General features: G+C 41.3%; 1 protein-coding gene across 2 annotated transcripts; it reads left to right on the forward strand.

The window, feature by feature from the left end:
- The first annotated feature begins 2,941 nt into the window (after positions 1 to 2,941).
- Positions 2,942 to 21,543, forward strand: MAPKAPK5 (mitogen-activated protein kinase-activated protein kinase 5). Of its 2 annotated transcripts, none has more exons than XM_009583576.1 (13): positions 2,942 to 3,011; positions 4,301 to 4,376; positions 5,572 to 5,669; positions 7,150 to 7,258; positions 9,934 to 10,023; positions 10,655 to 10,750; positions 12,007 to 12,087; positions 15,955 to 16,142; positions 18,452 to 18,572; positions 19,234 to 19,364; positions 20,006 to 20,121; positions 20,477 to 20,581; positions 21,352 to 21,543. In XM_009583576.1, exons 3-13 carry the CDS (start codon positions 5,584 to 5,586, stop codon positions 21,444 to 21,446), a joined length of 1,218 nt encoding a protein of 405 aa, XP_009581871.1. In that variant the 5' UTR covers positions 2,942 to 3,011; positions 4,301 to 4,376; positions 5,572 to 5,583; the 3' UTR covers positions 21,447 to 21,543. The 2 variants fall into 2 exon arrangements, with proteins under 2 accessions (XP_009581871.1, XP_009581872.1); XM_009583577.1 differs by having other exon boundaries at positions 2,944 to 3,011; positions 20,006 to 20,127; positions 21,352 to 21,541.
- Positions 21,544 to 24,463: the final 2,920 nt, after the last annotated feature.

The raw sequence follows: 24,463 nt of genomic DNA on the forward strand, positions 1-24,463 counted from the left end.
GTTGAAAGGGATTTGTGCTATTGAAGAGAGCTCAACTCTTAAAGTTTGTGTGAAACTTTTTTGTAATTGATTTCGAATTAGTTTGTTCCCTTTGCCCACTGGAAATTAATGTAAAGAGCGATCAGAAGTTTAAAGTTCCTTTAACAGTAGGAGCAAAAAGGTTTACTCTAAGAAATTGCACCGCTGCAGATTTTTTTTTTTTTTGAAAGCGCTTTCTCCGGCACTCTTCTGCCTCCTCTGTTCCCAGCCGCAACAGATTAGTTCCAGCTGACCCGTCAGCCAGTCTACAAGTTCAGTGCTGTGCAGCAGTGCTACTGTAAGGCGTTTCATTCTCCAGATGTGGAGCTAAGTACAGGATACCGAACCCTCTGCTCCCTGCATCCACAGTACATTAATCTAAATGAAGAGGCAAGGCATTTAGGCTTACCAGTTGAAATAGATCTTGATATTTTCAGAGGGCAGTTTTATATCTGTACATTTTAAGTATTTCATGCTGTTTGAATGTTATGAACTCGTGTTGATTTGCAGATACATAGTCTTGGTGCTAGATTTGGAGCTCCTGTTTGTGAACTAGGAGATGTAAGCAATTCTGTACATGGATGGATATCAAAGTTCTCACATACTGTATTTTGTACCATTAGGAAATGGTGAATAGTGTTTCTTGATCACTAGATTATTCATTTTTACTTCTGAGTTGTAAAGCTGCTTTTGAGTGAAGGTTGGAATCCAAATAAAAATGCAGAAAACAAAAATGTTGGCTTTTTTATTTAAAACAATGGCAAATAGGCAGACTGTGAAAGAGGAAATTAATTTTTATTAAAAGTGGACTTATTTGTAGTTGTTGAACTTGTCCTTCAGGAGTTGAGAACTATCAGATCTTATTCTCACTTCATTTGATCCATAGATCACAGACTTCCCAATTCCTAATCAGCTTCTCTGTTCCACTTACTCAGCTGGAATGAAGCAAGTAGTCTCTGTGCCATCGCAGAAGTGGCACGAGGCAGCAGAAACTGTTTAGTCAAGACTGGGCTTGTACGTGGAGACAGTATCTCTTTTTAGACGAACCTGTGCAGTTGAAAGGGTTAGGTAAGTTTTGGGGCAGGCAGGTCCTTCTTCGGTTTCGGAACAGGAGCGGCAGACTTCAAAGCTCTATAAAAAATAACAAAGAATTGTTATCACTTAATCACGATGTTGCTCCAGAGTAATTTGGCATTTGCTTCTCCAGTTCAGTGGTTTGACTTTCTTCAAAACTTAGACACTAAGCGTGGTGTTGAAAGCATGTGCTGTGGAGGCACTCCCCAGTTCAGAGAAACCCTTTCTCTGCTCATTAACGCTCTTCGAAAATTGTGTTTTTATTCCACCTATGATGCCTTCAATTCTCTGTGTCTGAATATCAGGAAAATTAAATTAGCTTTTCCCTAATATGCTTCTCACAAGTGAAATTTATGTTCGTTGAATTGATAAGAAAGTTTCTTTGTGCTTCTACTTGAAAACAACAAACCATGTGTGATCCACTATGCTCTTCTTCCCCTTGTAAAACCCTTCATAAAACCTCCAGTTAACTTTAACTTTTTCCGTTACACCTTTCACGAGAGTCACTTACGATTTATGCAATACCTGCTCCAGACTGCATTAAAAGGCAATTTTTCCTTTCATATCTGTCTTTTGCACTCTCTAATCCTTTCAAATCTTGCCTTAAATATCACTTTCCTCTCTTCCTTTGTTTTCAATCCGTGTGGCTTGAGGTCTGGCTCCAGCCTGGCAGTAGCGTTAATCCACGACTGCTGCAGCAGAGGCCAACGGTCCCAGGTTAGGGACTGCCATTTTCAATACCTTCGTTGAGAGCACGAGCGTTCTCAGTTGTCTCGTGGTTTGTAGCATGAGTGATTCTTGAAATGCTGCATGTTTTGAATTGAACTTAACAGAAGGGGAAAATCTGATCAGAATAAAGTTGCTTTGCAAGCGGTGGACTCTTCCATTTGTTTTCAGTGTATTTGGGAAGTATTTTACCTGCTTGCGTGAGCTTCTCCGGTGCTAGCTTTTGTTACCACCTCCTTTCCCTGCAATTGATCAGAAAACGTGGCTTTTTGAAAGATGATCCTGAACATAGGTAGCGATGTTCATAGAAGAACAGGCAGAATTATAATAAAATAAAAGAAAAGGCAGAACTTTATGGCGTGTATTACTTTGACTTGTGTTTGCACGCAACATTTCCACCGTTCAGCCCTGCTCTGTTGTTAGATCACCATCTGCGTAACAGCACATGGCATTAATCAACATGCTGCGCGCTGAAGCTACGTTTGCATCCCGCCTCGTGACGTGTTTAAGCATGATAGCGCCCAAGCTGTGTCATAACAAAACCAAACCCCGTTTGTATGGATTTGGACAAAAGGATTATAAACATGAGCCTGGTTCATTACCAGACAAGCTATAACTAGTCACGCAGCGTTTAATTTACAATATAATGATTGCAAAGGTTTGAAAACCCTAAGAAGGCAGCAAAATCATTTTCCACTCTACCGTATGACCAAAAAGTACATAATGCTGTAACTGGGCCTTTGTATTCAGTTGCGATTGATCATTTATAGGTAGAAAGCTGGATTTAAGAGTCGGGGGGGAAAGTGCCCTTGAGACGCTTTCTGTGTTAAAGGCACAAGATCCCATTTACTGTTCTCAATAATCCTGTTTCAGAATGCCAGGGTGAGCAGTCTCAGCTGCGCAGAAATAATTTTAAACTGAGATATATTATTATGTGAGCATTTGTATTTATGTTTAATTTTCCTAGGTGAAGCAAAACTCCAAAGCAGGCTCTTTCTCTGCTCAGGTATCTTGCAAATCAGGTCTGCTGAGCTGGTTTTTTTTGGAAGGGATGTAGTAAAATTTTTTTTTTTTTTTTTTTTTACTCTCTTTCCCCTCCCCCTGCTCCTTCTTGAATAGGAAACCTCCATTTTAGAGGAGTACAACATTAACTGGACTCAGAAGCTGGGAGCTGGGATCAGTGGTCCTGTTAGGTAAGACAATACACCTGCGGATTTGTATGTAATCTCAGCCTGTTTCATTAGCTGTGGAGAAGTGAGTACGTATTTTAATTGTGATGTGATATGTGGAAGACTCTCTTTATAAACAAATAAATGTCTCTCTACTCCATGTGGGTCGCAGCTGATGTGCGAGCCAGGTATTGTTTTTTATGGGATATGTTTGAAGTAAAAACTCTCCTCGCCTCCCTGTCGTGTCCCGTCTCACTGCCATATTCCTGAAGCAAAGCAGGAACAGGAGTCGGTTGTGAAACGGTGGCAGCAGAAAACTCTGCTCAAATACCTTTGTCCTTTTGATACTAGTGTCAGTGTGATGCAAAGGTCGCTGCTCCCGTCTACAGTATCATCACTTGGGGCATCAGCACTCTGCGCCCGTTAGCTATTTTTACCAGCTATTTTTTTACATCATGATGTGAGGCCAAAGCAGATAGTGCCACAAGCTCTGCATCTCATACCAGACTTGCCCATCGTGAATTTCTAACCCCTGCAGGAACTGGACGCTTTCTGTAAAGCAAAACATATGTTCCCTTTTCAACAAGAACTCTCCCTTTTGGAAGTGGGAATTTGCACAAGTGCTGGAAAACAAATGTCTGCGCCTCTCTGTTTCTGGATGCTTGACAGGGCGATTGTCTTTTGTCACCATTTATCTTCCTGTCCAGGCAATTGTTTTCTCCTCATTCATTTTCTGTTGCTGTGTTGCCTCTGATCTTTATTAAAATATCCCTTTGTTTTTTACTCTTTTAGCTGCCTGTTAATATGTGGGCCCTTCCCTCTGACGCAGTTCAATTGTTAATGTTAAATGGGGGAAAGAGAGAAAAAACGTGAGTGGCACAGTTGGTGGCCTTGCTAAAACAAGGATTTCCATTCAGAAACACTTTATTTATTGCAGACTACACCCTCCATTGGAGATATTCAGGCTGCCACTGTGTGGTTTGGGTTTTTTCATCCAAAGTATCTCTTCAGGCTGAATGTCTAGAGTGCATTCTGCTTGACTGCAGTTACCCATTGCTCTAAAGTACTTTTTCTACATTGCTGAAAATATAACTTTGTGTTAGGTGTTTCTGCATAATGTATTAGATTGTTGTGGAAGGCTGAAAACCGAGGCTTTCAAGCTGGGACGTGGTGACAGGTGCCCTGTTTATTCCAGATTGCGGGCATTCCTCTTAATTCCCATGCGGAGAGCAAACTCATAACTACAGATCAATTGCTTGAAGTGTCTCTTTAACATTCTTGCTGACTGAATAATTTTATTGCTGTAATACCAGAGTCTGCGTGAAAAAATCCTCTCAAGAACGCTTTGCACTGAAAATTCTTCTTGATCGTCCAAAAGCTAGAAATGAGGTATAGTTCCTGTTTATACTGTCTGCCTTCTGACACACCGCATAGTCTCGCCCTTTTGGTGAATTGTTGCAATGGTTTAAAAAAAAAAAAAACAAGCACATGTTCTGCAGATCTTGCTATGCAAGATTCCTTGGGTTTGATCCTCTAGCCTTGCTGTGCTCAGTTCCTATAGGATGAGGTGGTGGGTGAAACAGAGGGTCTTTCTAACTCTTGAGTTTGCTGTAGGTGTTAGCTGTATACGTACAAGTGTACTTTAGAGCTGCATTTTAAAGCTAGCGTTCTCCCTATGTCCCGTGCAATGTAACATGAACAGTTTAGAACTGATTTTGTTTCCATACATCTCACTCTTGGATGTCACTACTCTAAGAATTGCCAAGAATGCTTCAAGTTGTACTCTAAATGGTATGGGTTTATCTGTGTACGAGAAACTAAATAAGCTCACTGATACTCTTTGTGACTTACTGCGGCTGGCAAGCGCGTGCCAAGGTACCAAACTGTCAGTCTGTTGAAAATGATGGGCAGTGGTTCAAGTTGTCATGAAAGTGAAAGAAGCGTTACTTGTCCTCAAGGTTTAGGCAACTTCCATTTCTTGTTACTGAGCAAATTCTCATTTAAAATTCCCAGGGAGAAATAATCTATTTACAAAAAGCATCAAGCCTTCACTTGATTTAGCAGTCCAGGTAGCTTTAAACTGGGGAAAATTTCTTACGTTCCTGTTTCAGAAAGTCAGAGCAGGAGATGAGGTTTCACGTGTTGTGAGTGCTAGACCTTGAGGCCATAAAAGGAGCTGGATTATGGAATTTCAAGTTTTATTCATGAATTTTTTGTTTCAATCATCTCTCTATTGCTACTTTAAAGCTAGTTCTAGCTTTAAATTTATTAAAAAACCCCAAAGAAATCAAAGATTGGGCTTTTTCTGGAACTCTGCTGGGTTTGATTCCATGGTCTGTAACAAATAGTTTGGCAATCTTTTTGTCCTACTTGGTCCAAGTAGTGTGATGCTGTTGGTCACTCATATAAACGCTTGTAGGCACTTCTTATTTTTTGAATAATTTTAAATTGGGTGTGACTGGTGCTGAGCACAGCTGGCAGCACACGGGCTCGTGTGTGCCATAGTCTTGGGGGCAGAGGGAAGAACAGAACTGGTCAAGTACGTGTCACCGTGTACAGTAACGTTTCTTCCCTTCTCTTCAAGGTACGTCTGCACATGATGTGTGCAACACATCCAAATATTGTTCAAATTATTGAAGTTTATGCTAACAGTGTGCAGTTCCCACATGAATCCAGCCCAAGGTAAGATTACATAGGGTGATTCATTCCCACAGCTTGCTTTCCATGTTTAGGCCAAGGTATAGTGGAGTTTGCTTTTTTTTTTTTTTTAAATCACAGTGTGACCAAAATGAATATTTATAGGGTGTTCCAGATATGGTATTTATACTTCAGACTCAGCAATGCTTGCTTTTTCCCCTGTCAATGCCCGGACCTTTGCATATTTAAATTAATTTGCGTCCTTCACTATTGGTTTTGAATACATCTTCATTTCTTAGGTTTTTCATTGATTCAGTCTGTGATACCTGCCTTGTCTGAGAGAGTATATTAGCTTCTAGCTTCTGTCCTGCTTTGGTATTGCTTTAGTAGCTTGAATTGAATTGTAACCTTTGAGCCTCCTGCTTTCAAAGCAGTGTTAAAGCAGGATTGGAGCTGCGACTTTTGTTGCTACCTAGAATCCTAAGTGAGATCCTTTTACATGATGGTGATGCCTGTGAGCCACTGGGAAACTCAGAGTGCCAGTCTTCTTTTAAAAAAAAAAGCAAGAGAGAATTGTTTCTAAAAATACTAGGTTCTGCCCTGTAAACTCTCAATACATTGTCCTGCTTAAAATGAACACAGCAAAACATGAAGCAGACTTATTATTTTTCATACATTAATATCGCTTGGGATAAAAACATTGTCTTCTATTTGGATATTAGTTGAGGAAAAAAATCAGAGCTGGGAGAATTAAAGAGCTGAGACCTGTCTTAATCTCTGATGTATCTGATTTTAGTGTGGCGAGAAGAACTAGAAGTTAGTTTCTTGAGGATCTAGCAGTCCGGGTCTCCACACTTCCTATTCATTGTCCTTTATAATTATGGCAATAAAACTGTAAATTAAAATAATGAGGTACAGTAGAGTATCCAGACTCAAAAGCATTAAAGATAATTCCTCAACCTTCTGCTTCTAAGTTGCCATGAACATCTTCAGCGCCGAGGCAGATCGGCATGTCTGCAAGGATGGGTGCAGACAGAAGTACGCTGTGCTCTAAGCTAGCTCCAGCCTGGAAGCTGTCTAGCCTGTTTAATGCAAGACTCTACCTGCTGTATTATTCTTTGAGGGCAGAGTTACACATTGATGTGTCTAAATGGCTTCCAGGTCCAAACTGGCTTGCTGGTGGAAAGCGTGGGTGGAGCTTGCATGTATCTGTCTGAATGCATCCATGTAGACATGTCCATGGTGTTTGTTCCAGCTGGATGTGGGAGCCCAACATGAAGAGCAAACTGTAGATTCCTGGCTGACAATTAGTGAGTCAGATTGTGCTGGGAGCCAGAAAATCCTGCAGCTTATATGCTTAAAGGCAAAATTATGGAACCAAAATAGCTCTAACAACTGTAGGAGAAGCAAGTATGTGTCTCTCTTTCGGCCTGCATCAGTAGATATGAAGTATGCATTATTAGCTTAGCAATTCTGTTATTTTTTTATTATTTTTGATATAACAAAATGAAATGCTTTTGAACAGGGCTCGGCTCCTAATTGTAATGGAGATGATGGAAGGGGGAGAGCTATTTCACAGAATCAGCCAGCACCGGCACTTTACTGAGAAGCAAGCAAGCCAAGTAACAAAGCAGGCAAGTTAACACCCATGTATAAGCAAATCCATGAATGATAATGGCTAAAGTATTTAACAATTTCTTGGGGTGGGGGGGTGGGAAAAAAGGAAGCTAAAATAATACTCAGTTCTGATCCGATGATCATTGCCTGCTTTGTTATAACCTGACAATGCCAAAGTTTTAATAGAAGCAAAGAATTTGAAGGTGTGGGCTAGTTCTTCTGGGTTGGGACCCTGGTGTCTCTGCTGTCCTTAGCGATGGTTTTCGTAGCCTGGTCTACAGAACACTTCACCAAAGAGAGCTCTTTTCATGCACAATCTTCCTGCTGTATCCCTCGCTGTTGTTCTAAAAGTGTTACCTCCAACAGTCCACAGGTTCTCACCAGACCCCGCGTGGCTCCTGAGGTCCAGTTTGAGAATTGCTCTTGGCCATGACAACACTTGGCGTTTCTCTCACCTCTTGGGAGGGGTAGCAGGCAATAATGTACATGTGTCCTGGGCCAGTGGTTTTCAAGCTGGGTTCTGTGTTTGGTTTTATGGAAGTCCTGCCTATCATGGAAGATAACAAGAGGAATGTACCACTATAGTGCATGTTTTCTGTGCTGTTTGTTCTGATGTCATTTTTCCCTCTCCATTTCTCTACGCAACTTACTCTTGAATGTTGTGTTTTATAGCCTCCACAGTATTTATTACTAGAAGTTTTGGTGTCCATCAGGCTCTGTTGCTTAGCACTGCATCTGGTGTGGTTAGCTTATATCCTGCTAGAGCAGGCAGGATGACGAAGCAGAAGGGCCTCCATGAGATTCAGTGCAGGGATCCCAGTGTCAGTTCCTCTCAGTTCTGGGGTGAACTTGTTCCCTTTCACTTCTAAGCTGTTGGATGACTTGTGGTGCCCAGTCAGAAAGCTTGGATTAATGGGAGGGTTGCAGGAAAGATGGTATGGCTATATGTTGTGATAGCTTTTCTAGGGAGCCGCAGCAGACGACCAGCAGGTTGCTGTAAGGAACCGCAAGGCAGAAGGATCTTGCTGTCAAAATGGCTGAGCTCTTCTGCGTGGGAATTGGCACCACGGCATGAAGCCGAGGGCCGGAGTTGCCATCGTTTGCTTCTTGTAGAGGTTATATTGGCATTCCAGACAACAGATATATGAACTGTAGGTGAGGGGCTATGCTGGAGATACTAATCAGTAAATGTCCTGCTCCCCCACCAGTGATCACTGCAGTGAATAAAGGAAAGAAAACATGAGAAGATATTACAGCATTTGTCATAAATTGACATGACTGTTTATGAATATATCCATGTCCCGATCACTTGCTTCCCCCTAAGCTGGGGAGATACTGAGGCAAAAAAGAGGACCAAATCATTTCATCTTGCTTTTCTGTCTTGTGCTTTGACTTGTTTCTAATGAAATGCTAATTGTGGTGTTACCTTTTTGGTTTCATCCAACAAAGAAATTAGGTGGAAGTACAGAATTATTCCTGACAGTTTGTTGTCATGTCCTTTGGGCCGTTTGATTTTGACAATGCAAGGCAGTCTGCAGGATTAACATGTTGGGAAAATCTTTTAAAACTATATCAAAAGACAAGACTTTGAATTGAATTCTGACTGTGTGTACGCTTGGGTTATTCATGTCCCAAGTAACTCTTTGCTTTAATGTTTATACAAATGAAGTTTGAAAGCAATGTTAAAGTCTTATTCTTTCATCTAGTGGTTCTTCATCATTGTCTTGAACTACGGGTCTTAGTTCCTTGTACCCACTAATAGTTAAAAACTTGTCACAAAGCTATCTCATTTTCTCTGGGAATGTGTTTGTATTTGTTTCTGAGCTCAGTTAACACTGAAGTTCTCTTGTCACGGTAATTTGCAGTCTTCTAAGGACTCAGCGCTTCACCCAGGGTACTGTGTTTGGGTAGAATCCTACAGAAGCCAATAGGAATACTTTCAAATAAGGGTCGTGTGGCTTTGCCTTACTTTTGTTTCAGTAATGCTGTTTAAGTATTTATGCTTTGGTTTTCTTTAAATGAATTGCACTTTCAAATGTACAGTCTATAGAGCTTTCATGACTGGGTTACAGGCTTCTAAACCACAGCAGTGTGAGAATCTGTCTTTGAAAGAATCAAGTAATGCATTTCTGCGTAATGTCCCATGAAATGAGTAAATTGCAGGCAGTACCGTCAAGAATTAAAGAATAAAACTGCCTAAATGTTGACTCTTAAGTCAGTGCAATAAAATATTAATTGAAATATTGAAGCAAGAACTCTCTGTTGACTGTTAAACAGAATGTAATTGCTGGAGAGCGTGCAACCAAGTGTAGTGACCTTGTAGGCCTAGCGCAGCGTACGAAAGGACACTGTCATGATCTGTTTCACTTCGGGGGGGGGGCGGCGCGAATAATGACCTGAGTTAGTCAAACTAAGATGGTTGGGAAGCCTCATACAACTTAGCTTTTATTTTCTGTCTGCTTTGAGTGAAATGGAAACTGAATAGCTTGGTGGGTTTCATTTCCTGATCGTCGCTTTAGTGCGCTATTGCACGGTATGGCCAAGCTTGTCTTAACTCAGAATTGTACCCAAGTGGAGTGAAAATATTTGGGGTCTAAGCTATATTGGCAATGTCCTATTTAAAGCTAAAATAACTGTCCTAGCTAAAGGAGAAGTTCTGTAATTGTAGTTGATTTATTGTGCCCTTTTTCAGATAGCTTTGGCTTTGCAGCATTGCCACTCACTAAACATTGCACATAGAGACCTCAAGCCTGAGAATCTCCTCTTCAAGGATAACTCTCTGGTAAGATTAAGACTTGGTGTTCTTTGTTTACTGCTGAATTCTGTAAAACGGCTCAATGGTGATTTTCAGAATAGTTGTAAAATTACATTAATGCAATGTTTTGGTGACAAAAATTAATGACCTTTTTTGGCTTCGTGCTTTTCCATACTCTGATCTGCTTGGAGTACAGGCTGTCCATGCTGCTGCTGTTAAATATGGGTCAGGTTCTCCATCTCAACATAGAATCCTGCTTTGCTGAGGAGAAGATCCCCTCTGCCACATTTCCTCCCTAGGTGTCATCAGGATGTTCTAACACGCATTATAGGTGCTTTGACGTATCCAAGCACTTGCCTGTTTCTTTCTTCTCCTGCTCATAACCACTCTGCATATGCAGTGACCCCCGCTACAATGTGCTTAGTGCTTTCCAAATCTGAAAGGGGGGCTGCTTTTGACCCAGAGCACCCAGGAAAACAAAAATGATTGTTTCAAAGATCAGTTTATGACCTTCTAGCTGCTTTGTGGAATGGTAAGGGTATAAATACAAAAGAGGGGTACATGTGGCAAAGGTAAGATGAGTACAAGGCGAGAAATATGTTTTAGAAAAGCTGATACAATGAGATTTTTGTAATGAAGCCTCTTCTCCTTGTTTTAGGATGCGCCTGTTAAATTGTGTGACTTTGGATTTGCCAAAGTAGACCAAGGTGACTTGATGACACCACAGTTCACTCCATATTACGTAGCACCTCAGGTAAAAAACGATTACAGTTCTAGGCTAAAGGGGAATCATGATCTTTATTGCCTGTGCCTCCATAACCATGTCATTTTAAAAGCCTTTGCTGTCCTATTAAGGGCTTCTGGGCACAGGAATCTTGAGTAATTGTACAGTAGCCACCTTTCAAGATGGAGTGCCACAGAGATCTATTGATTACAGCAGGAGATCATGAGGCAAATTTCCCAGACTGTGTTCTTAGCACTGACTTACTGCTGATGCCTCCTGACTCTCCCAGGCCCGACTCCCGCTGGTGAGACTGCTCCAGGATTTTGACAATGAGCCTTTAACTGCATTAAAGCAGTTGGTTTGGATAAGTCCCTGCTTCGCAATCCTTCTTCCAGCTCAGGCTCATTCAAGATCATATTAAAAAGGACTATGTTGAAACAAAAAGGTTCTGTAAAGGCAATTGCTGAAAAGAAGGGCATTGCCAGAGAGTTACCCGTTCAGCTTGGCTTGGCCCCCTTGTCAGTATGCATTAAGACATAATCTATAATTACAGACAGGCTGTTTTTTGTAGTGCTGCTTCCCCCACTCTCTTTTTTGCTTTGTGTTGGAGTCCTGAAGAAAATTAAAAGAAAACTGCAGATAGATATTTAATTGCAGTACTGGGCATGTCGGCAACCTTCAGTGACTAGGAAGAGCAATTGCAGAGGTCAGACCATACAGCCACAGTCGAGTGCCTTGAAAATGCCTCTTCAGCTGGAGCCTGCTGGTGAAGGGTCATGTGCACTACAGACAGGGTTTATAAAACATGTGAACTACCAAACCCGTAGAAAGCTTTTCCTGAGCATATTTAAACTGAGATTTTTGTAGAAACCCAGAAACACAGATTTGATCAGCGAGGGACAAATTTGATGTGATTTGTTCATGGGAGAGGCAAAAAGGGACATCTCTGGAGCTAGCGTTACCCTCCAAACACACTTCAGGTTCTAGTTCTAAAGTATGGAGGTGTTAGAGGTTTTGAACAAAAGAGGTGTGAGCAATTGCTTTAATTCAGGCAAAACTGGAGTTTTCATCCAAAGCAGCAAAATATTTTAGCTGAAATTTTCCCCAGGTAGAAAGTTTCTGTCTTTCTTAGGAAGAACAGTTTGAGTTTGGCAGAGTCTTCAGTAGCTGGAATAAGTCCACCGAATGGAAAAGCATCAGGCATCTTTGGCATAGGTGTTGCTCTTTGTGGTGCCTGTAGATGAGATGTATTTTGCATTTTTTTTTTTTTCCTCTCATGGCAACAGGTATTGGAGGCACAAAGACGGCATCAGAAAGAAAAATCTGGTATTATCCCCACCTCTCCAACACCTTACACTTATAACAAGGTAAGCTATGAAACAGTCCACAAGTCAATACCTTTAAAGCGCAGTGTCTTCCCCACCCCCCCAATATATCTGCTGTAAAAGTAGTCTATAGACACAGTTTATCACCTAAGGCAATAAAATTTATTGCCCTGAAATTACACACTTATGACCAGGAGCAATAAAGTTGTTCTGATCTCTGTGACAGGAACACATCTAACTACCCAAATATCTCACACTGAGTAAAAAGCGGGATCTACAGGAAACAGTAGGGAAATGTCATGTTGCTTGCTGTTTTGTGTACACGTGTATTTTCAGCTGTAAGGAAGTAGTATCTTTGGCGCTGTATTTCTCAAAAGTGTGGTTCCTTTGGCTTTTCTAAAAGCAGTGACGGGGTGTACAGTGGTATTTCTCCCCTTAAATATATTAGGTTCAGACCAGGTTTCATTCAGTTGAACGGGCAAATGAGAAGATAATGATCTGTGCAGGTGGCTGTCTGTCTCAGTTTAGAAGTGACATGCTAAAAGGCGCTGCTGGCTCTGTGCTCTTTCTGACAGAGCGAATAATGACTTGGCAGTGCTAGGTTAATGGTTGGACTTGATGATCTTAAAGGTCTTTTCCAACCTAAACGATTCTATGATTCTATGAAATGCGCACTTGGTCCAAGCCTAATTAATGATCCTCTAAGTAAAGGAAAAATATACAAACACTGTTGAAGGAGCACTAAATAGTAACAAGCTATTGGAGAGAGTAGAATGATTCTGCTGGAGTGTCACCTCGTGGGAAGTTCTTTCACCTCCACACAAGGCTGGTTCAAAGGAAATGTCTTTTCTGCTGTCAGCCAGAGTTTCTGGATGTGCAAAGCACTACTTAGGCTATATTGTTCAGGCAGCTGTGGTGGTACCTTGTCTGTATCTGGGATCTTCTGCAAAATGACCAATAGTGTATTATGTTGTCTGTAGCAGTAGCCATGGGCAATAACAACAGCTGCTAGAGTCTTGTAAAGTGTCGACAGAAAGTGTCCTGAAAGGTTGTACTCCTTTTTGGTCATTCCAAAACATTTTCCTCCATTTTATCATCACTGTCTCCTGCTGGCTTAGCACTGTTTGAACCATTGAGTGTTTTTCTTTCAGAGTGTCAATTTTGATTAAAGTTAGCTGGTTTCTGATTGCAGTGCTAAGTATCTACACTGATTCCAGTTTCAAGGATGGTTGTTTAACCCACCACATGCTAGAGGGGGTCGTTTGGTATATAGTGTTATGTTTTAGTAGCCTTCTGTAGAGAGCTAAAGCAAAGATGGGCGGAGATAACTTTCACTGAATTAGTCTGCGTGGGTTTCCTAATCATGAATCTGCCTTTTTCAGGGTTATGATTATCTGTTCTCCATCCTGGAGAAACAGCTTGATGATTGAAGCCAGACACTTTTTATAGAAAGAGTTCTTAGACAGGTGCCAACAGTCTTTTCAATACAGAGTTTCTTCTGCCCTCTCTTGTGTGAACCCCAGTCACAGGGAAAGTTGTTTTTTACAAATTTTGGAAATCTCACAAGGCTCAAGAACTCCACTTCTGTGGATTGAAGCAGGTTTACTCTCCAGTAACAGCCCTCTCCAGGGACTTCCTTCTGTTTTGTTGTAAAAGGGTAGATGCACTTCCAGAGACACCTAAAAGTGGTTGCTCATTGTTCATGTTGGTAACTGTTTGACAGCTGTTTTGTTCTTTTAATGAACCAAAGAGCCCTGGCCATGGCACCTGAAGCAAAATATGGGCCATATTCTTGTACAGATGGAAGAACCTTGAAAACAGGTACCAACTGGAGTTAACTCACATACTGACAAGGTTCAGCTGCCATGATCTTCTGGGATTTACAATGTGATACAGTGATTTTGTTTTCATGTTTCATTTAAAGAATCGATCTGTCACTCTGTGCTGCTTTCAGCCTTGGTGGCACTAACTGGAAAGGCTGCTGAAAGAAGCGGCCTTATCCTTACCTTGCCAAGTGTGACTCACGGCAAAAGCAGCATCTGGCATATGCCTAGTTCCCCAAAATAGACTGTGATAAACTCCCAGGTATACTGTCCTTCCACAGCAATTCAGAGCCTGAGTGGAAATGCCTGTGATCCACCCTCATGATCAGCAGCTCTATTCCACAGATTTAAACCGGAGGAAAAAACACATCTTTGATTCCCTGAACATTTTTATTAAGCTGTGTGTGTATTGGCTGGAGGGGGTTGACTCTTGAGAAATAGAATCTGAGAACCTTATCCACGAAGAATTTAGACACCTATTTCCTACTTACGTGCCTAAGGTCCCATTGATTTAATTAGAAATTATCTCTGGTCAATGGAAAAATGATGAGAATTTAGGTACCTAAATAGAAATGTAGGCTTCTAGAGCCATCTGAGATTGGCTTAAACAACTTTCTGAGAAACATACGTATGTGGGGTAACTCCTTGAAGTTTCTTTCGTTATCAGCATCCACATGTTTTGTAGAAGTCAAAAGCCAAGGGTAGGATTTAATGATCAGTATGAGCTGATCTAGGTGTATTCCCTCCAGAAGGAAACAGTCTCACCTTTGAGGGCCCCTTCCTGGGTTGGTGTTGATCCGGTCAAAAAAACAGTTATTGGAGTCGGGGATTCTGTGTTTGCTGAGTTCATCTGTGCTCCTTCATGAACACTGGTGCTGTCCCAGAGTAGGCGGTGGAATGTACAGCCTGGGGCAGACACGGTGGTGCTGAGGTTCCTTCAGTTGCTTGCTGTGCAGACTTCTGTCTGTGTAAACCGATCACAGAACCTCCCCACTTCCCCAATTCTGCCCTTGAGTGGCTTTCCATAGTCACCTGAACCTGGCTGGAGTTCAGGCTTCTACTTACGCTTGGCTGTGTGTTCCTGTCCATCCTTGTGCTGGCATAAACCTTTGGCAGTCCCCGGAGGATTGATAGGGCTGAAAACCAAGCCAGTAAAAATAAATGATTAGCTGCACAAATGCTAGTGTTGGCACAAAAGAAATACTGGGAATGGATGGCCAGGGTCAGAGCAGGTCCTACCAGCCCCAGCCTGCTCCATGCCATAACCAAGTGATAACAGAGCTGTATCCTTAAGGATATGGTCCAACAGAAGCTTGAATTGAAGTCTAGGCTGTTACGGTACTCTTCCCTTCTTCCCGAGTAGTGTCTATATTGTGTGAATGCACAGAGATCCAGATGGGGAATCTGGCTTTCACCTTCTTTACTGAGCTGGTTTTTGGCTGGATCCACCTCCTGGATGAACTTCTTCTGTATCACATCATCCGTAACACTAGTGCAAGGGCAGGGGAGCTCCAGGCTGGTGTGGAAGGACAGGAACGAGTGCAGCATAAGCAGCCGTGAAATATCGCTTCTGGCTTTCTGAAGCTTCTTCATCTCCGTGGCTTTCAGGATGTGTGTTTTTCATTACAGACCTCTCTAATTAAGTATCCCTGCTAGCTTGTTTGTTTGATGGTGTTTATTTTTTTAGTCTCACATTCTAAAAAATGACTGTATTCTGTTTTATGTTCTGATATTGAGAGACTAGGATTCAAGTATCCTGAGAGATGTAATAAATGCACAGCTTGCTCACGCCTCTTGATGCAGTGGCTGTTTCCGTACAATATTACCATTGCATAGCACAGAGTTACAGGAGCGCTTTCTGTAAACAAGCTACTTTTGAGTACTGGAAGTAGTTTAGCTTGGCAGCATGGAGTTATCTTGTGCTTACATATTTGCCATATTTATCCGTAAAGGTCCTCAGACGGACCTTTAGGAGGAGGCTGAGCTGTGTTTCTGTTTTCTTAGGGAATCACATAGAACTTTTAACATAGCTACACCATTGCTTGCTGCAAATTGCGCCCCAAAGTGATCATTTCCTTGCTTTCAGAGCTGTGACTTGTGGTCCCTGGGTGTCATTATTTACGTGATGCTGTGTGGATACCCTCCGTTTTACTCCAAACACCATAGTCGGACAATTCCAAAGGACATGCGGAAAAAGATCATGACAGGAAGTTTTGAATTTCCAGAGGAAGAGTGGAGCCAGATCTCAGAAATGGCGAAAGACATTGTGCGAAAGTGAGTCAGTTGAGGAAAATGTTGTATTGCTCTTTGCTTATATTAAGAAATTGGAAAATCACTTCAAAGTGCATTATCACAAAGGGCTCATTTTTCCAAAGGCGGGGGGAATTGTCTGCAGCACATACAGCTGAAAAATTTATCATATTCAGCACAAATGAAGTCTGGTAAATATTTTTCTTTCCCTCTCTTTTTTCCTCCTCAACTGTTGTGTTCAATTTTTGATGTCTCCTGTCTCTGAAGTTGCTAGAGTACGTTGTGCGTTTAGTCTTTAAGGAGAGTGGGTACACTACCTTGCTTCAGAACAATATAGACAACCAGCTGCCACATCTGCAATTGCTCTGTAGGCATGTATCTCCTATGGTAATGTCTAAACTCCTGTTAAAATCAGGGGGCGTTTAGGTGGCGTAATAGGAACTGGTAGATCTGTCCCTTAAAACCCTGTGCACATAATATACAGTCTAAAAGGAGTCAAGAGAGAGGCATGGAAAGGGAGATTAAGATCTGTCACAAGGTGTCAGACTATGAGAGAAGGTTTTGCATCGACATTTTATTCTAAGTGCTAATGAAAACTGTTTTTCATGCAATGCACTTCTCAATTGCAAATGTTTCAAAGACTATGATCCCATGGTCCTGTTTGAAAGCAAGAATGTGGCACTGATTAGGTCTTGACCTCACTTATTTTTTAAAATGTGAGAGAGACTTACTGCCTTTGCTTGTATCACCAGAGGAACTGGAAGGATAAAAGCAACATAAAGAGGGAAGAAAAATCAATCTGTTAAACAATTTTAAACTGTCACTGTCTCCTCTGACATACTGTAAAATCTCCAAGGACTTAACATTGCTTGGAAAGGGTGCCGGGACCTGTTTATAGCAATGCAGGAGAGCCCACAACCTTTCACCGAATAAACTGCAGATTATGTTGCAGTGAAACTTCCACTTATACCAAGGTCAACTCTTTATTCTCACTCAGAAGCTCCACAGTCAATAGGTTTCATTGTCTTTTAAAATGGCCATGAAACTCAGCTCACAGAATGTTGTTACTTGGATTCAGTTCACTTCACTTAATTCTCTCACTAATGTTATCAGAACTCCCTTTCCTGCTTGTCTTTTCCAGCCAATGAGTCTGAATCTGGGTTTATGGTGCAGGAATACATTTAGACTATAGAATTCTGGATACGTTTACATTTTATTTATGTAGACTGCTATTCATATAGAGTCTTGCTTCTGGAGGTCATATTTTGCATTCAAGCAGCTGCTTCCTTTCGAGCATGTTGAGCTGATTTCTGACCTCAAGCTTTATGAGCTGGAGTGCTTGGTAATAGGTTAGGACTTTGAAAGCCTATGGTGAAGGAATGCATGTGTCTTGAGTCTTGTATTAAAACGGAACTTACGACCTGTTTGGCAGCATGGCCTTGCAAGTGAAATTTATGAGCTAGCCTGTGGTCCTGCTGACATTTTGTAAAAGTTATTTCCACTTTCTTGGTACATTAAACAATTCTGCTTTGCAGCCAGGAAGCTGATTTAGAGTATTGTCTAAGAAAGTGTGACAAACTCATCAAGTCATTCTGTTTCTAATTTAGACTCTTGGGGTAACTTGTCAGCACTCTGTGTGAAATTTTACTTTTTTTATTAAACAGTTGTGGTTATTATGAGAACATGAGTTTATCTGCAAAATCTCTTTCCAGGGTTTCATTCTAGTAAAATTTAATTCATACAGTTTTCAGAGATCTCAGAATAAAGTTCCTTCTTATTTTGAGGTGCTAGAGCCTGCCAAAGTGTCCATGGCTTGAGGCTTGTGCAGGGGGAGAAAAGCTAAGGTTGCATGGTGAAAGCAGTTAATTCAGCAAACAGGTTTCCAACTTTGAAGTTTTGCCTTACTTCACCGTGCCCAGAGTCCTTGGTGTGAGTATAGACTATTATGTGGATGAGCTCTAGATGTGCATTTCCAGAGAGTGTCGGTCTGGATCGTTTCCAGTTCATCTGGAAGGTAATTTCCCATGTGGGAGGATGTGAATATAGAGTTCAGCGGTGCACAAGTATTACTGAAATGGCCTTCAGCGCCTTTCTTTTACACTGAGTTGCTGAATATAACTGAATGAGCTGTGATAGTGTTAAAATATCACCGCAGCAAGGGTCAGTGAAGCTGGTAGAAAGTCAGACTGCTTTTGAGTGTTTTATTTGTTAGGAGAAGTTTCTTTTTCGGCCTCTCTAATGCTTAGAGATTGCTAAGTGCTGTGATCCCAGACAGAGCAGCACATTGTAAATCAACAAAGACCTCTTTATGGACTGATTGATTCCTCTCCCAGGCTGCTGAAGGTCAAACCTGAGGAACGGCTGACCATTGAAGGTGTGCTGGACCATCCCTGGCTCAACTCCACCGAGGCACTTGATAACATCCTACCCTCTGCCCAGCTGATGATGGACAAGGTCTAAACAACATTTTATTTTATCAAGAATGTTGCATAGAGGAGCTGGGTAGCTCTTGGGTGGTTTGAGTGTTTTCTTTCGCATGGTGTTATGCAGACAAAGAGCTCCCCTTCTACCTTGATGAGAGCCTGAGATCTTTGTAAGAAAATGGAAATGGTTCCGTTTGAAATTTGGGCTAGGAGAAGACCCTCCAAGACTGGAGGTAAAGAGCAGCCATGTGCTAACAAGTAGAGAACAGAGTATGGCAGTAAACATGCCTGAGAACTCTTCTGTAGGTCTTTTCTCTTTTTTTCCCATGTTTTATACCTGACTACAGCTGTGGCCTCATTAATTAGCAGCAAATGAATAGCCCTTCTTGCTTCCTTTAAACTCTGCTCAAAGAGGAGCTCAGTCAGCACTCTTAAGCTTGTGAACATGAGAAGTAGAGATGACCCTTTGTCCTATTCAGCCCCTGTGAGGTCAGGATATATTGTCCCAGTCAATGACTGTAGTTCTAATTATGTCCTGCATAATGCAAACCTGTTTTTTATTATGCTTCTCTGAAATAAATAGGATTTTGATGCCTTCCCCTCCTCCCCCCGTGGCTAACATTGTCCATATATTGTTCTTTAATTCACAAAGAAGCTAATTAAAACATCAAGTGCAACTTTCTTCATTCCAGGCAATGGTTGCAGGGATACAACAGGCTCATGCAGAACAGCTTGCGAACATGAGAATCCAAGACCTCAAAGTCAGTCTCAAACCCCTTCACTCCGTCAACAACCCAATCCTGCGCAAAAGGAAATTACTGGGGTAACTCTCTAAAGCTGTTTTTGAAAGATCAAAATGTAGGCAGCCATGATGCCAGGAGAACGACTTTAAGCATGTTACAGGTTCATTCAGTTGTAACCATGCTCCTGAATTTCTGATTTGGTTGACACACTCTTCATGCTGAAGTGGGTAGTTGGAGTCAAGTAATACTTGCACAATACGGTGTGTCTTCCAAGATATGCCAGTGAGAGCGGGAAGGAGATTGGAGAGTGTTATTGTATTATACAGGTAGCAGAACAGATCTGTTATGAGAAAATGGGTCACATGTTGAGTAAGGTAGGGCAAAGTGGGAGAAAGAATTCCAGTATTTTTTTCTGATCCTGACATTTATTTACTGATAAAGTCAGGTAATCTTTCTCTCTTTGTTCGAGTTACCTATCTGAAAAATAGGATAATGCATTTTAGGATTACCCTTACTTGAATTAATTTAAAGGAATATTTATTTTTCTTCATATTTAAAGTGGTCTCATAATGAAGGACATTGTTATAATTAATGCTAAATCTAGCTCCAGTCCCAGCTTTCCAGAGAGTGAAAGAGAGCATTATACTGGTGCAGTTATGCAACGAGTAGCGGACTTGAGTTGCATTCAAATTGTAATTGTTTCCTCCTCATTCTTTTGCAGCACTAAGCCAAAGGATGGTGTTTATATCCATGACCCCGAGAATGGAAGTAACGATTCCAACGTGGCTCTGGAAAAGCTCAGAGATGTGATTGCTCAGTGCATTCTACCACAGGCTGGTAAAGGTTGCCACTTTTAAGAAAGTTACATTCCTAAACATGCAAGACACTGAGTTTTTTACTGTGCCTCAAGATCAGTCTGTGTCAGTAGTGAGGAAGGATAAACAAAACTCCTGTTGTCCTGGTCAGTCTCGAGAGGAGAGCATTGTCTGTGGACTGTAATTTTGGTGCATGCCTAATGTTAGTGTCCACAGTGACATGGAGAGCTGTTAAAATAACTTTCAAACAGGAGTGTCTGCTTTCAAACCGATTTCCTAGTTTGCGTGAGGCGAGGAGGAATAACTGCACATACTGTTTACTGAATGTTGCTGCGAGGCAGAATGACAAACCTCCTGTTTATCTTTGTTCTAAATAGGAGAGAATGAAGATGAGAAGCTGAATGAAGTGATGCAGGAGGCATGGAAGTATAACCGAGAGTGTAAGTTGCTGCGAGACACTCTTCAGAGCTTCAGCTGGAATGGTGAGGAACTTTCTCTTCCACGGAGAATGGTGCTAATGCCGGGTGAAAGTGAAGAAGCAGTGACCTTCTTATATGGAAATAAAAACAAATTTCTTGAATTTGTGTCAGACTGATTTAGGTTTTGACACTGGTTTAGCCCATCTGCCAGCATGGATGTTCTAGAAATGAGGTTGAAAGTTCTGCTTTAAAATTTCTATTTGAGGTTCAGAGTAGAGTTTTCAAAGGCACCAAATCATGTAGGAACGTAACAGCACAGATGGATCATCACTTTAGAAACCGCTTTAGCTGTTTTGAGCTGGTTTCCTTCCAGCTGCTTATTACCCTCTTTCTGCTGGAGGCTGCTGCCCTCATCTATGCCAGCACAACATCTCTTCTGCTCAGTTTGTATAGGAAACAGAATTAAACTAGGCCAGCTGCCTGGGGAGTGTTCAGATGGCTCCTTAACAAAAGAGGGTGGCAGTGGTGTCAGCCCCCAGGAGCAGATGCTGATGAATATAAGGGGACCAGGGGCATCAGCCAGGATCCCAACGCTTGGCCGTGCCTCTTCCCTCATTCTGTTTTTTGTTTGGTTGGTTTTAATTTAGGTTTTTAAGTGCTCAGGTTTTTTTCAATGGAACTAGAGATCATAACTCATTTTGGTTGCCTTGCAAATGTTGTCCTACGTTTCTGTGTGAAGCATTGTTTTGTGTTCAGTCAGTGTATGACTCCAGCCGTGATTGCTTTCCTCCTTGTGCCCAGCACCAGCTGACTACCTATTCTTCTCTTTTCAGGCAGAGGATTCACAGATAAAGTGGATCGACTAAAACTGGCAGAAATAGTAAAACAAGTTATTGAAGAGCAGACAAACTCCCATGACTCTCAATAGCTGGAGCTTCTTAATCTTATTTTTTTTACCATTTAAGATTTATTCTTTAACTGTAAAAAGTATTTTTATGTAAATTAATAAATCATAATTATTTCATTAAATTTCCATACTGCTTGAAAATGCTGTATAGTTGTAGATACAAAAAAATCATTGGTACTGTAATATTTTTTTAAAACTCAGTTCCTTGAGGTATATATGATCACTTATGTACTGTTAATCATGAGTCCCCCAGATGGGGCAAATTATATTGTTAAAGACCATTCTTTTTCTTAATAACCAGTTGCAGAAGCTGCCTTCCATCTGCTATACATACAGCCAGCTGCAATGACTATGTATGTGAACAAGACAGCCACAGTTTCTCAACACCCTGCTCAGTAAGTACTTGAAGCAAGTGCTGTGAAACACAAACTTCATAGCTACTCTTTGCGCCTAAATTCTGAGTCTTTATGTAGAGGCAACTAAGTAGCCTTCTGTTTCGCTAGATGACCCGAGAGCCACGCTTGGCCTTGCCAAGGGCACCTGAGTCCATATGCTTGCTGTATTTTTCAGTTCTGATCAGTAGCCCTCTTTTTTTTTTCTCCTTCCCCATCTTCCTCAGACCTTTTTTAAGGCTGAATTGGCCATTCAGCATAAGACTACTCCTTTTATCATATTGTTCAACAGCAGAATGGAAGAATGTTCTAGTTACTTATGTACAAGTTACTTTTATTTTCATGGTGGGATCTTCTACGGACAACAGTAAGTGTGGGGTTCATTTGCTTTGGCCCCAGATCAGCAGTTGTGTGTGTTCCACCCGTGTACTCCATTCTTTCCTTTCTAGAGGATCCAACACTTGGTTTCAAACTTGTCCTTTTGTTTGAAAGAGATCATCCTGGCAAGGGTCATAGTGCTGCTGTGTGTGAATCCACTGGTGATCCTTCTCTTGTGTCACCCTCTGGAGTCCAAGCTCCCCATCTCTTTGATGCCTTCGAGCTCCTCCTGGGGGAGCAACAGATGCAGGGCTGCTCCTTGACACACGTTCCTTACGCTGCCTGGACCACGAGGCTGCCCAGGGCAGATTCTTACACTAGTCTGGAACATTGGCTCCAAAAGCTGCTTTTTTAATCTTAATTAAACAAACAAATGAAAAGAATCTGTACATATTTCTAGTTTTCTACCTTCTGACGCTTTTCTTTCTTTTGAGACCGGTCGAAGGCTTTTTATAGAGATATTTTGGTACTAAACCTGTGCAGACATTGAATGAGTTTGGTCTGCAGACTGAAGTGCCAATTCAGGGCTATTAGTAATGACTCTTGAACATTATTGTTATATTTCATAGCTCATTAATTTTGGGTTTACATTTACAAACCTGAGCCATGAATCTCCCAATTTACTCTTATGGCAGTCCAGCCTTGTTCTTTTTTGTCTTTTTTCTATACCAGACTTCCTTGCAACCTTTAGCTTGGATGGCGAACCAGTGTCTGACTCTTTCTATAAAATTTTGTAAACAGTGACTTAGTTTTTCTACATGAAGGAGATACTTCATTTCCCATTCTTCGTCAGCACCTTGTCAGCTTTCTTTTAATCCTGTTGACAGTTTTCCAATGCCTGATTTATCACAGAGTAAGAACCACAGTCCCTGCTTAACCATCACTTTCTCTGATGGAAACAGGGAGTTTTTATGTAAGCCAGAATTGTACCTCTGACACTACATGGAATATTTGTGCACTGACATCTATCGATGAGAACTGTAGAGCATTAGCAAGAGACGAGTATTTGTCATTTCTTGGTAGTATCAGCAAGTTTGCAGGCCCTATATGCATTTCTGTCCTTGCCCTAAATTCTAGGTCTTGTCAACATCCACACAATCTCTAAATGTAATAGATCGTTTCCTTTTTAACTTGAAATACATGTTTTTTCTGAGAAATCTCATTGTATTGGAACTTTTCAGTATGGCAGTGGAGAAATAAACAAGGAAATCGCCTTTATTTGAATGGGAGTGCAAAAAATTCCCCACAAAAGCACTTTGCAACTCGGCCCTCCGAGGAGGAAAATACTCAGGCAGTTTCTTGGGAGCCAGAACTTGGTAGCAGAAAAATGGATCAGACTGTAGCTGCTCTCATGGCCAACGCACAGTGCAGTCAGCAGAGACTACCGCCGCGCCACAGCCTGATACGATCCAAGCGCCTTGTGCGCAACTTGGGGGTGTAACACACGTCGGGACCTATTTTTTTTTCTCTGGCAGGTTGCTCTAGTGTAAAAGATGACAGCATTGTGTGCCGTTGTGTAACGGTCTGTAGGAAGTGGGTTCAGCCTGTTTCTGCAGTACAGTGTGCGTGTGGTGTAGTGGGGAGCACCTCGGGGTGTGAGAGCAACTGACATCCAAGGCAGCTCAGAAATAAGCAGAGAAGATGGGATCTGACTGCGTTAGAGGGTTCCTCCTCTCTTCATGGTCCCTTAACTTACACAACAGAATAATTTCAAGCTGTTACTGATGGTGAGGTGGGGACAGCTGCGACTGACTGTTAAATGTTTTGGTGTTTGGAGGGAAGTCAAATTTCTAAGGGCTTTTGTGAATAAGGAACTGCTTTTTATGGATTTACTATAGATTTTATTGTCTGTGATAAATAAGAATCGCCTGATCTAAAATGGAGGTAGGGAGGGACAGATTAAGAAAACACGATTTGAACATTCAAGGTCAAATGGTTTTATTTCTATGAGAAAGTTGATTATTTTACCCCTTTAAAAAGTTATGGTTTAGATTTCAAAGTTAAATACACTTTAATGAATTCATTTACATATTTTAAAGTAGTATTTTACTTCCTCCTTCCTGTGTTTTTTATTTTTCAGTTGACATAAATGCAAGATACCTTGACTTGATTATGTAAGGTTTTACTTGGTAATAAATCTACTGATCCTTTATAGCAGACTGTGAATATTGTAAATATCTTGAGATGGAAGGGTTGTGTGGGATCACAGAAGACATTCTTTGTACAAACACTAAAAGGATACGAGAAAGCTCTGTAGGGTTTTTTTTT

The sequence above is a fragment of the Fulmarus glacialis genome, unplaced genomic scaffold, assembly GCF_000690835.1.
Source record: "Fulmarus glacialis isolate BGI_N327 unplaced genomic scaffold, ASM69083v1 scaffold3908, whole genome shotgun sequence".
NCBI classification, from domain to species: Eukaryota; Metazoa; Chordata; class Aves; order Procellariiformes; family Procellariidae; genus Fulmarus; species Fulmarus glacialis.

Bases quoted from the DNA above. Each gene is read 5' to 3' on its own strand.
- MAPKAPK5 (XM_009583577.1), top strand. From the start codon at position 5,584: ATGATGTGTGCAACACATCCAAATATTGTTCAAATTATTGAAGTTTAT. The intron at 20,128-20,476 runs GTTGCCACTTTT...TGTTCTAAATAG, and splicing joins TCTACCACAGGCTGGTAAAG to GAGAGAATGAAGATGAGAAG. The intron at 20,582-21,351 runs GTGAGGAACTTT...TTCTCTTTTCAG, and splicing joins TCAGAGCTTCAGCTGGAATG to GCAGAGGATTCACAGATAAA.